This window comes from Leopardus geoffroyi, chromosome D1 (assembly GCF_018350155.1).
Source record: "Leopardus geoffroyi isolate Oge1 chromosome D1, O.geoffroyi_Oge1_pat1.0, whole genome shotgun sequence".
NCBI classification, from domain to species: Eukaryota; Metazoa; Chordata; class Mammalia; order Carnivora; family Felidae; genus Leopardus; species Leopardus geoffroyi.
This window is the reverse complement of record NC_059329.1, coordinates 85,577,069-85,590,525: the sequence shown is the minus strand read 5'-3', so window position 1 is coordinate 85,590,525 and position 13,457 is coordinate 85,577,069. Positions and strand designations below refer to the sequence as shown.

Genomic DNA, 13,457 nt, shown 5'->3' with positions numbered 1-13,457 from the left:
GGGAATGTGAGCCCACTCCCAGGTGAACTGTGAAGCCTCCAAGGGCCATTGTGCAGGTTCTCCACCCTCAGCCTCTGTTGGCCTTTCCTCCACCCCCACCTCCCAACCCCCAATTCAGACGGTCAGATACCCCATGTTCTCATTTACCACCTTGTTTCAAGATTTACTCTTTTGAAAAGGGCATGCTGCACTTTCTTTCAGTCTAAGACGGTTTTCAAAAAAATAGTTTTCTTAGATCAAAATTCTTTTTTGGAGTCTACTATATAAATGAAAGTAGGATCTACCCCATTTGAAGCCAGATGGTGGCGGCCTCCACAGACTCACTTACCGGGTTTGATCTCCCACTTGGGACCACAGACCCCCACTGTTGTCCTCTAAGGGGTTCCAGAGAGCAGAGATTAAAAATCACAGCATCACATAGGGGCACTTGTACCCCAATGTTTATAGCAGCACTCTCAACAATAGCCAAATTATGGAAAGAGCCTAAATGTCCATCAACTGATGAATGGATAAAAAAATTGTGGTTTATATACACAATGGAGTACTACGTGGCAATGAGAAAGAATGAAATATGGCCCTTTGTAGCAACATGGATGGAACTGGAGAGTGTTATGGTAAGTGAAATAAGCCATACAAAGACAGATACCATATGGTTTCACTCTTATGTGGATCCTGAGAAACTTAACAGAAACCCATGGGGGAGGGGAAGAAAAAAAAAAAAGAGGTTAGAGTGGGAGAGAGCCAAAGCATAAGAGACTCTTAAAAACTGAGAACAAACTGAGGGTTGATGGGGGGTGGGAGGGAGGGGGTGGTGGGTGATGGGTATTGAGGAGGGCACCTTTTGGGATGAGCACTGGGTGTTATATGGAAACCAATTTGACAATAAACTTCATATATTGAAAAAAATAAAATTAAAAAAATCACAGCATCAAAAGATCAATAACCTATAAGGCTGAATAGCATTTCTTTTGTGGTATTTTAGTTATGACAAAGGAGTAAATCTCTATCTGGAATTTCAAGTATTGACAAGTTGGTGGGAGAGATATTTTTGGGGTCAGAATCTTTTGGCTTTCACCTTAAATCCTACCCCGTATGCAGTCACCCGACTTACACCTTCTAAATGGTGGGCTCTGCTACAACTTAAAGAGGAAATTTAAAACGTCTCTCTCTCTCTTTTTTTTTAATGTTCACTTATTTTTGAGAGAGCCACACACAGTGCAAGCAGGGAAGGGGCAGAGGGAAACACAGAATCCAAAGCAGGTTCTAGGCTCTGAGCTGTCAGCATAGAGCCCGATGCGGGACTGGAACTCATGAACCACAAGATTATGACCTGAGCCAAAGTCGGAGGCTTAACCAACTGAGCCACCCAGTCGTCCCTAAAATGTCTCTTTTAAAATAAATTATTTTCTTAGGTATCCCTTTTCTGGGCTTAAATATAATATTATTTGATTTTTGGTCCAGATGCCATTTAGACTGATAAAGTTTAGCAATTCCATAATTTGTTTTCACTTAAGTGCATTTTCATTTCCTGGGACTAAACATATTGGCTCCTTACCTGTGAAATACCATTTAAAGACATCTACTAGGCATTAAAACACTTTTTCTTATATGCAATATAAATATACTAATTCATTATTAAGTTTTCATTGCCTGAATCCCATAATTTTAATATTTGCTTTGTGATTATCACTTTATCTGAATATTTGTTAGACATATTTACTGTTTGGTTTATAATATACATTTGAGAAAATACAGAAAATGCGAATGTTCTAAAAATTAGTAAGTCTATAAAAATGGAAGACATAACAGTACATTTATTTGATTTAATGTACATGTAATGCTAATTCAGTTAGAGTTGATTTTCTAGCTCCAAAGGTGACTTTGAATTCTGATTGGATAAAGATTTTTTTTTTCACGGCTAATTAGCTTCTTACATAAGACAAGTATTTCATTTTAATTTTCCTTTTCTTTGACTTAGGTTAAAAAAAAAAAAACCTTTTACTGTAAAATACATTTCTGTGCCCTTAAACTTTTTCATACTAAGTTTCATATTAGTATACTTCCTAATACTAGATAAAAGGGTGAACTTTGATATTTGTAATTAAAACCACTATAGGACTTGATTTCTAAAGATCTCCTTACCCCTTATGAGTCGAATTGCCCCACGGGAGTCATCTAACCTTTGTGAGACTTCCCTGTAAAATGTGCGGTTGCTTTGAGTGTTGAGTAGTTTCTGTGTGTAACTGTGCGCCATGCACTCCCGATTGCCGTGCATGTGTGTAATGGGTGCGGTGCCACACCACCAGAGTCCCCTCGTCGGGACTGAGATATCCACCCCTCAGCTGCCACAACTATATCCTTATTGGGCGGTTGCCCTCTGTGTAAAGGAGCTGCATCTCCCAAGACTAGGCCTTCATTCTGGGGGCAGGATGCAGCCAACATCTGGTTCGTGCACAGAGCAAAGGCGTGATTGCTCCCTTGCCTCAATTCTGGCCTATGCTGAAGGGCCGGCCATTCTAGCTCTAGGGCTCCCACCAGAGGCCTCTGTTGCAACTGCATCACACTCACCTTCACCTGCCCCTTCCTGCTTTCCTCACTCCCTCAGCTGTGCTGCTTCCCAGAAGGCTCCCCAGTAAAATTCCTGTGAGTAAATCTTGGTCTCAGAGTCTGCATCCTGTGGATCACAATTTAAGCCAATGTGTAAGTTAACCTTGTTTCAACATATTTAATTATATCCACTTAAATATGCCAAGTACTTTTGTGTGGCTATTTTATATTCCTTTTCTTCACTGGACCTCTAGCAGTAAACCCTGTTACTGTACAGCCTCCCAACTTTTAGCAACACACTGCAGTGTCATTTTCTTATTATTGCCTCTTGACAGCATTGTGTCCTGAGGTATTTTGAAGCCTAGGTGTTTGGCCTTCCACTCACGCACAGAAGAGCTTCCTGGGTGGTCTGCCCAGCAGTTATGGAGAGTTTGGGAACCTGCTGTTCCCCTACAGCTAGCTCTTAACCAGACTTATAGTATTAAAGGGTGGATAATGGCACTGAAGTAGGCCTTATACAAGTCCTTAAATAGGTATGATAAATGATGCTGGGCAAACCTGTCAAAGAACCACATTAGGTCAAAATTCATTCAGGTCATCTTTCCCCATAAAAGTTGCAGGTTTTTTTAGTCACTGTCTCTATAAAATCTTCACAGTAAATAAAAAGTCTTTTACTACTTCATTGGTATTTTTATGCCTTCACAAATACTACATATGAACAGTTATATTTAGTTTGGTTTCTATCCATAGACACAGACATCATATTCAGAAATATTAGCTTAACAACAAATTTTATTTCCCAACCCTGCTAATACACAAGTAAGCAAGTAAAATTACTCAGGAACGAACAAGAGAAATGGACCATCTTACCATGTCCATTGTTGCTACTCTGGTTTGAACCACCATCATCCATCCACCCTTCAGATTACTGTTGCTCTCTATAGTCTACTCTCTGCCCAGGAGCCACAATGATCCTTTTAAGTTAGATCTTGTTCTTGCTCTGTTCCAAACCTTCCAAAGAGTCCCCATTTCTCTTCCAATCCCTTAACCCTCTGACTTCATGTTACTTACTCTCCCTCTCTTACCACTCTGCTCCAATAAACACCAGTCTTCTTGCAGTCCCCAGAACACACTGGACACATTCGTGCCTTAGTTTCTTTGCTCAAGCAGTTCCCTCTGCCTGCAATGCTCTTCTCCCAGCCTATCTGCTTGGTTAACTCTCTCCCCACCAACTCTTGACTCAGATCTTTCCTCTCTTGAAGGCCTGATCTGGTCACCTGCTTCATATGGTGTTCACCACACCCTTTGCCCTCCCTTATCCCAGGCCCTATGTCCCCTTCCCTTTATTAGATACCACTTAGCACCTTCTAACACTCTCAGAGGTGCATTTACCACACAGCTAATGAAAATTAAGCTTCAGGGTCCCTGCTTTGTGTAGGCCCCTTTCAAAACCCTAGAAGAAACGTTAGCAATGAGCACACATGGCCACATATTTCTGTAAAATTTGCAAATATATTTTAACTGTAACTGGTTGAGACCATTGCCCGTTCCTAGTCCAACTTCCTCTCGGTCAAGAGTTCTCTTGTATCAAGTAGTGTTGAGGTGGCAGCAGGCATTTTTGAGGTCTGGCTGGAGGAAATTGAGTGGAGATACATTTAGTTTGAATGTAGTGGGATGTAATTAGTGTTTTACAGTCACTTCCCTGTATGGTTAAGTTAGCACTAACCATTCTGATATGGAAAGAGTTCCCAGGAAGATGGCCACTACCTGCTGGCCATTGAGTGTATTGCTTTCTGACTATGGACTAGAGTGCTTGGCATCAAAAGTGCATGGGTGGTGGAGGAGAAACATGGTGGGAAAATAATAAAGCCAACTATTTGTAGGAAATTCTTCCACATTTTATAGCTCATATTTTAAAGAACTATGATCAAGGTTTTCCCAAATGTGACATCAATCCTAAACATTTTTATGAAATGTCCAACAAAGTTGTGAAGCTGAGAGATTTTTCCAAACAAATAATATTTTTTTTGATTAACCATGCTAGAGGGAAGAATCATCTTCCTATTCTCCTTATAGAAAATGTTACCAAATGACCATATGAAGAGATGATCAAAGACAATTCAGCCAAAATATGTGTGTTGGGTAGTTAATTAATGGAAATATTTTGTAACGGTTTTTGCTATGTGCGAGCTTTTTAGTGTGTGTAAATTGTTGTGATTTTTTTTCTCTCATTTTAAGTGAATATCTTTTATCTAGTTTTACGTTTGTAATTTTGCATTCTTTTTGTTAAAGAAGGCCCACCAGTTGTATTGAAGGTCCACCAACCTTATACGGTTTGGTGGGCCTTCTTTAACAGAAAGAATGAACAAACAGCTTTTACAGGACCTGAATGTACCCTGACCATGCTATGTGATTTCCTTACTTATTTTGTTCCTCAAAAGCAGGAATCTTAGTTCACTGGTGTCTCTTAAGCACCTGAGCAGTGCTCGGCACATGGTAGGTACTCAGTAAATATTTGTTGAGTGAATAAATTGATCAACAATATTACAATAAGACATTGGTGTGGGACACCTGGGTGGCTCAGTCGGTTGAGACACCAACTCTTAATTTTAGCTCAGGTAATGATCCGAGGGTCATGGGATCGAGTCCCACAGTGGGCTCTGCTCTGAGCATGGGGCCTGCTTAAGATTTTCTCTTTCCCTCCCTCTGCTCCTACCCAACCCACACGCATGCATGCACACACACTCTCTCAAAATAAATAAATAAACTTAAAAAAGGAAACATTGGTGTTAATCTAATTTAATCTTCTTAACAAAAGTTAATATTGACATGACAGAAAGTACAAAGACTGTCGTTCACGGAAAACACTCCTTAAAACTTTTTACTTGTTGTAACTAGTCACAGAAGTAAATTCTTATTCATAGGTATTTTCTTCAGTAGTCATTAGCTACCATGCCTTTTGAGAGGATCTGGATCACTTTTTTTTTTTTTAAAGGTTCTATTATTTTTCTCCTTAGGACCCAAGAGTCGCCTCAGCTAGCTTTTTCCATCATCCCACTCCAATGGTAGGAATTTAATTTTAGAGCTGTCAAGAGGTGAGGCCATGCAGAGAGCCACTGGGAAGCCAATACAGCGGTCGGTATTTCTTAAGCCAATGATCAGGCAGCAGTAAAATAAAAGTAGACTATTTTTTTTTTATTTTTCTATAGCTAGTCAATCACAGAAACTCTGCTTAGAAAGCTATCTTTGTTTAGACATTGAACAATAGAAGTAAAAATACTTCTCATGCAAAGGAAGAGAAAAAAAATAATAATTAGATTTTAGAAAAATGGGCATAGTAATAAAGATCTTAAATATGAGAGTTAGGCCTTAGGAAAAGCAGAATCTCATAAAATTTCAGCTTAGAGAATTTTAGTTTTTATAAAAATGCAGAATAACAATACATTACACAAGTGACTAATTGTCACACTGTTTGGCAGTTAGCTTTTTTAGTGTGTGTAAATTGTTTTGAAAGGCTTCTTTCACTTAAACACCTAAAATTTTATTTAAACCCTAAAAGATTTTTTTTAATGCCTTTATAGAGATTTTGGAGACTAGAGCCTTTTTTTTTTACACTTCTATTTTTACATTTATTTATTTATTTTTGAGAGACAGAGTCAGAGCACAAGTGGGGGGTGGGCAGAGAGAGAAGGAGACACGGAATCGGAAACAGGCTCCAGGCTCCAAGCTGTCAGCCCAGAGCCTGACGCGGGGCTCGAACTCATAAACCATGAGATCATGACCTGAGCTGAAGTCGGACGCTCAACCTACTGAGCCACCCAGGCGCCCCATTTTTTTTTTTTTTTTTACACTTCTAGACCTAGAAAGGCAGACTTCTTACTGGCAGTAAAGAAAGCAGTGAGCTACTGAATGTCTTAGATGTTGGCCAACTCCTATTTGCTCTCGCAGTTTGGTAGTTCACTATTTTCTAGAGCATTAATTTTCTGTACTCTGATTCTACGTCTAGCAAGTCTTGACAAAGGAATGCCAATAAGTCCCCCAAACTGAACTTTTGTCAACACTAACCTTGCAGAATGTATGACACCCAGAATTGAAACTATCTTTGCTAAATGTCACTATTATTTAAGAGCTCTGTTCCAGGTTACCGCCCTGAAGAGATTGTTGAGAGAGTAGGATTCTCCGCCCACGTTATTTCCTGTAGGCTTGTAGGCAACAGTTGAGTTTACAAAGTTCCTTGCAAAAGTAGAGAGATTTCTTGCTCAGAATTGTGTATGTACTCAAAAAAGAAGTTTTAAAAAATCCCTGTTAGCAAAAGATGCTATAGGGTGTGGGATATCAATGTACCAAGGCTGACAGCTGCATTATCTCCACTGGACTATCAGCACAGTGAAAAGCACTGAGTAGAAAAAAACCCACAATTCTTGAACATTATTACTCATATAATATTATGAGTATATAAGTAAATATATAAAATATATATAAATATATATTTATATATAAATAAATATATAAATAATATAAATAATTATATAAATATATATTTATATATATAAATAAATGTATAAATATTTATTTATAAATATATATTTATATATAAAATAATTTTTATATATATTTATATATAAAATAATTTTTATATATATTTATATATAAAATAATTTATATATATAAAAAGTATATAAATAAATATATATAAATATATATATATATATATATATATTTTTTTTTTTGCTAAAGCCTAAGGAAGTGCTATTGATTCACATTATTTCCCAAACTAGGCTTGGACTAATTAAATAACTCTCAAAACTGTCTCAAAAGCAAAATCGATGGTTTTCTTTCCTTTTAAGTAAGGTATTTTCCTAAATTATCTTCTCTGGAAATAGCACTAGAGATAAATAAAATGACTACCCTGATGTGATAGGTGTATCAGGGAAGAAGAGAAGTTTAGAGAAGAAATGAAATAAGAAAGGATTTAAATTATTCAGGCCTCCTTGGTCTGCTTCTATTCTTAAGAGCCTGGTGAATGAATTGGCATACCCCATGTGGGTCCTCAACATGGTCAGAGGATGGTGTTTATTCTAGTGGATCCCCCCCGTGTGAACTGGTTTGTTTGGCTACTTTTGACCAGAACATTTGCTAGCATTTTTTTTCCCAGTAAGTGTTGCATAATGCAATGTTAAGAATTTTATCTCTGTTCTCAACAACTTGTTGTGCATGTGCACTTAAAATGGATGGCTTTCATCATACCGTCATGCAATAAATTTGTCAGGTTGAATTTCCTTTTAGTAAGTCAGAAGATGAACTGAACACTTATATATTTTATTATTTTAATTTTTTTTAAGATTTTTATTTTTAAGTAATCTCTACACCCAAGATGGGGCTTCAACTCCCAACCCCAAGATCATGAGTCACGTGCTCTACTGAGTGAGCCAGCCAGGCACCCCATGAGCACTGATATATTTTAAATATAAATCAAAGATCCCTCACGTAATTGTGGCTTTATGTTTTTCAAAAGAATTAAATAAAGTGGTTAATTTGTTGCTAACTGACCTTTCTTTGGTGCTTGTCCCATTTAAGCATCCAGTGCAGTGAGTGATTTCTCCTTTAATGTCCCCACGTTTCCTTCTATTTTAAAATGGTAGGGAATGCCAGTCAGGTTAAAGATACTGAAACTGAAAGGAGGAACAAGGGACGTTCTTATACTGTTCTAGTCCTGTTGATTTTCATTGCCAGTTACTTGCACATGTTCATAGAAACAGTCCTTGCCTTGCACAGTTCCCATATGCAGGACTGTCGGTCGGCACCATATCGTGCAAAGCCAGGAAAGCTTACCTTTATATATGTATGTATGAACATATGCACGAATGTGTATGTGCATGTATTTATTTTTAATTTTGAATGTGCTTATTTCTCAGATATTTGAAAACGGTAAAGACACTGGAGAGATCTCTGTTTGTATCAGCAAAAAAGACCTGGAGTCCAATAGCCCAACACAAACTGGTGATATGATGGAAAAAGTGAGTTTACTGACTGGCTGTTTGTGGCTATATGTGTCTCTCAAGTTACTTGCAGTTAATTTAGACAATTACATCTTTAAAATTGTTTTGGGGAGATTAATCATTTGCTGCTCTGTAAAAATAGATAGTCTCAAGCTTGACTTTTGAATTTCTTAGGCTCTCAGCTTTAAAACAGCATTAACTCTTGGTCTCATACTTAACAGTATCTTAACCTTCATTCTGCCTGTAGTTGGAAATCTGTCTACACTGTACTCTGGGATTGCCCTCTTGTTTACACTTTGAAAGGAAGTGACATGATATTCAGTGGAGGGTATGTTCTGGGTTGAGGGTATTTCCAAGCCCTAAACCGTAAGCAACTAGCATATAGTTAGTCTTCTCCTGTGCTCATTGCGGGCATGTCCAGATGGTTTATCTTAGGCACTCTTACCTTTGCTTATTTTCCAGACAATTGGGATGTTTCTCAGGCAGAACCAATATGTTCAGGGTCTTTATTTTGGGTCTTTGTCTTGCATAAAAGGACACTGAATACCCTGTTGTTTACAAATTGGGGTTATGCACCCAAGCATACACCAGTGTTTTGGGCTCTGTTCCTTGGCCTTTGTTTATAAACTTGCTCCTTTCCCTTCAGTTCAGCACCCTCTGACTTAATCTCTCCCTGGTGGTATCCATTACCTGGCCTTTACAGTCAATCACAAGACTTGTATAGATTTTCATCTGATCTGATCATTGGCTGGGCCCAGAAGAGATAGGAAACTCTACCTGGATTGATTAGAGAGAGAAGGATGAAGAGCCTTGGTTGGTTTCTTTTTACCTTCACATCTCTGACTATAAAAATCAACGTTGTATAAAAGACTTCCTAGAATCCTCTACCTATTTTCCCTCTTAATTGTATTAGAAAATTTTACTTTTTGGTTTACATTAAAATTGAAGTCAGTATTTATGTTATCTTATATAGGAAGATATTATTTTATAGAAAGTTTTTGTGTTGGCTTATGGCACATTGAAACTGACCTATGCTTTGCCTTATATGCAAGTAATTCTAGGGGAAAAACTTGAATTAGGAGCACTATAAAGCTCTTTGTTAGGGAGATTCCCTTGTGGTACCCAAGGATGACTATTCCCTTGGCACGCACTTGTCTCAATCATTAGCCTAAGATGTTTCACACTCTTCTCAGGTCCTTGAACAAATTCTTATCTTATAAAGACTTGGTGATGATAGCTTTAAAGATAAATGGGTGAAGATTATCGCAACTTTTGGTTGCCATAACCCTGCCCTAGCCAATGACCTAGAGATGAAAGGCACTGAGGCCCTGACCTCCTGTAGGCTGTTGAATGCTCATCTTTGAACACCTAAAATTCAGTCTGTCACCAAGTTGAGAAAATAGAAATTGCAATGCTTCTCCTGTGAAAATGAATTTGGTTAAGTGGTCAGGTGTTCATATCCTCCTGCCACATACTCCTATTCTCTGTGTACATATTTCTTTCTTGGATCAGGCCTTAAATCTTTTATATCTTTCCCCTTTACAAAAAAGGATGATGCTTTCAAAGCAAAATCACTGTGATTTAAAAGATGATCAGCATTACATGTTTCCTGAAATAATAGCAACTCGACCAAAAATAAGCTCAAGGGCTGAGATCATACAGAAATAAATGTAGGGCTTTGTAAAAACAATCTATAGAATTCAAAATATGTTTGTGGCTTCAACGAACAAAGCCAAAAACAATGCAGATTTTTATTGTTCTATCACCTTCCCTAATCATTATTTTTAATTCAAAGGACTTGATTAGGCTGGATGAGAAACATTAACTTCAATGAAATGAAAAATGTGTCATTGTTTTCAGCCTTTCTGATGCTTAAGGGTAAAAATCTGGTCAACATAGAGGCGATGAAAACAATGTAGAGCTGATGAAGTTAGAGATGTGGTTATTTATCTCTAATTACAACAAAGCCTATGTCTTAGGTGTTCTATAAATATGGTTGCTGATCAAAGAAAATATTTTACCCGGACAAGATTTTATAGCCAATAGGTGAGGAAACCTGGGGTATAAGGCGGGATCGCAACTTTGCCTTCTTGTGTCTAAGCTTCAGCATTTAGCTTCTCAATATACCTTCAATGCGAATTAATAGAAAGACCAAAAAACACCCTGAACAGCAGCTAGGCAAGAAAAGGCCACAAATATATCTGCCTCCCTGCCGAGATTACAGAGTAACAAGAAACTGAGAGACATAAGAACTGACAAGGGAGAGAAGAAAAGGAAGCCTGTGACAGAAGGCTCCAGGGAGAATAGAATGATGGATAGTGTGGGGTGCAGAGCAGGAAAGAGCTTAAACATTCAAACAATGTTGATGGATAAGGAAAAATGTCCTTTAAAATTCCATGTGCAACACAGTTAGTTAGAATTACTTTCATTTAAAGTGTGCCTTAAATTAGAAATATCTTGATAATTTAGCAACCCGGAGCGTACGACAGAAGCAAACATTGACAATGCTATTTTTTAAAATGTAAAATGGCAGCATTTCATACTTCACATTTCAATTATGGCTTACTCACAACTTGAAAACATTTTCATAATTGAAGCAGCTCACAAGCTTTTGCAAGGCTCTTAATTAAACTACATTCAAGAAGGGTTCGTCTAAGTGAATCAACATAGCCTGAAAACCATGTTTATGTCTGCAATGCTATAAGTGGTGACTTGTTCTACCATTGGTTACCGAAGGTTAGTTGGGAAGGGGGAGGTTGCTGGTTGTAAACTTGAACATGCTCTGGAAGGAGCCTAACAAAATGTGCAGCTCACACAAGAAAAGCATAACCCTTATCAAAGAGGACTGTTACCATGTGTAGAAGCTAACTGCTCTTTCTGTAAGACTGTCACATCTGCTTTCAGTCCCTGTGCCAAAGGGTCAGAGCTCAATCACAAGCCTGTGGCACCCCCTGCTGGTTAAAAGCCCCTGCTCATTTTGTTACTTTACACTGAGCTAAATATTGCCATCATTTCACACTTCTTTTAACATTCTATATGAATTTAATTATCATTTGTTTGGATTCATTTGTTACAGAGTACAGACAGTTTATTATATATGTTCACATTTTACATTATTTCTTCTTCTTCTTCTTCTCCTTCTCCTTCTCCTTCTTCTTCATTATTTTCCCCCACCACCAGCTACTTCTCAAGATCCATCAGAGGCTTCAAGGATCTCTCACCAACCCACTAGGCCTCAATTTTTCTTCAATCCGGCTTTTTGATGAGCATGGTCAAGAAATTAAGAATCCACTTTTGCTGAAGAATGAACAAAAAATTTGGGTCTCTTACGGTAAAGCATACAGGTAGGAACAAGGTGTTTATTTTCTGTCTGTCCTCAATCTTTCCAGGGGCAAGCTAATTTAAAAGGGGAGTTGAGAAGCCAAGTACTACCCTTTGTGAATTTTTTTTTGAAATTCTGCATTCCAATAAAATTTCCGGGGTGTTTTTTGTGAGACAGTATTGTTTGTGAGATATGACATCTCTCTCTCTCTCCTTCTCTCTCTCTCCCTCTCTCTCTCTCTCTGACTTTCTGTCTTAATGCCTTGTCATAGTTCTTGAAGTCTGCCTGTCAGCACAGCAAGCGGGATTTGTTCATGTCTGAGTAGTCACCTTAATGATAGCAGATGGAAACGCCACGGGGGGCCCAAGCCCATCACACTGTCATTGTCGCACACTGCCCTGACCTGCTTCCACTCCTCTATTTTTTTGTCCCTTTTTAAAGGAGAAATGGATGGTAATTGAAAAGGATCTTAAGCAAGATTTATGAAGCTGTGGACAACATGATTCCCCACTATCTCTCTATGTTTTCACAAATAAAGTCTTAACCTTTTAAGCACCAATGACAGGACAGCTAAAGATAAATTGGTAAAGCTTGTAAGCCCTATCCTATCAAAGTTATATTCCTCAAAAGCGCCTTACATTATCCCACAATAATTACTGGTTATTGCTGAGCATTGTGTAAATTTTTGTAGATTGGTAAATTCCTGCATAAAATTATCTGTGTTTCTGGAAAAAGAAAAAGGCTGCAGTCTACAGGCACTGATGAGCTGGGCTGTTGTGTGGAATATCTTAGAAATTTATGCATATTTTGACAGGACACATCCAGATGAACTCTGAAACTGCTTGTCAGGAAACTTAAACACACTTTTCTGCCTATTTAAAAAAATTTTAAGCCTTTACTTATTTGAATAAGGGAAATAGAGGAAAATGATTTTTCCTATCAGGTGTAATTGATCATATGTTAATTATAATAACAATAGCGTAGACAGACTAGGAGATGATGGGGTTTGCTATATATTCTAATAGTCAAAATTGCAAATACTGAAATAAATCTACCCAGAAATTCATGAAGGTTTTGGAAGAAGTTGGTTGCATTAGTTGTGGGTAGCATATTATAAAATTCTATTTCTTCTCTCCTAGTAGAGTAAAATTAAAATGTTTCATAATTTCTTATGCTGTGTAGTGTATAGAATTAAAAATATATGTAAGGAGTGATGTTTTCTTCCATAGACAGATTTCAAAATATAATTTAATTACACATTAGAATTGTTTTTCACAATGATAGAACAGCGATGAATTTTATAGTGTCCAGGATTCTTGAATAATTTAGCAAGCTCTTCCAATGACAAGGAAAGGCTTTACTAAAATGTATGTCTAATAATTTCTTCTTAAGTAGTATTATTAAACTGAAAACAATGACTAATTTTGGTGTTGTTAATGATGTTTGTTATTTTAATAAGATCGAGCAGCACACTTGTTCTTGGTTAATTGAATCATCTTTATAGAATCACTAGTAAAATTCTAAGTATCTAGAATACCCTAAAATCACCTGAGGATGGTAGCTGGAAGAACTCGTAAGTGTGTATTTGT

The 13,457-nt window shown here is 37.5% G+C and overlaps 1 protein-coding gene across 2 annotated transcripts in view; it reads left to right on the top strand.

Moving 5' to 3' along the window:
• DCDC1 (doublecortin domain containing 1) overlaps nt 1-13,457 on the top strand; it is a 483,981-nt gene that overhangs the window by 244,998 nt on the left and 225,526 nt on the right. For both annotated transcript variants that reach the window (XM_045484847.1, XM_045484848.1), the window contains 2 exons: nt 8,463-8,564; nt 11,727-11,890. In XM_045484847.1, coding sequence (XP_045340803.1) covers nt 8,463-8,564; nt 11,727-11,890 — 266 coding nt within the window. The remainder of the gene's footprint in view (nt 1-8,462; nt 8,565-11,726; nt 11,891-13,457) is intronic.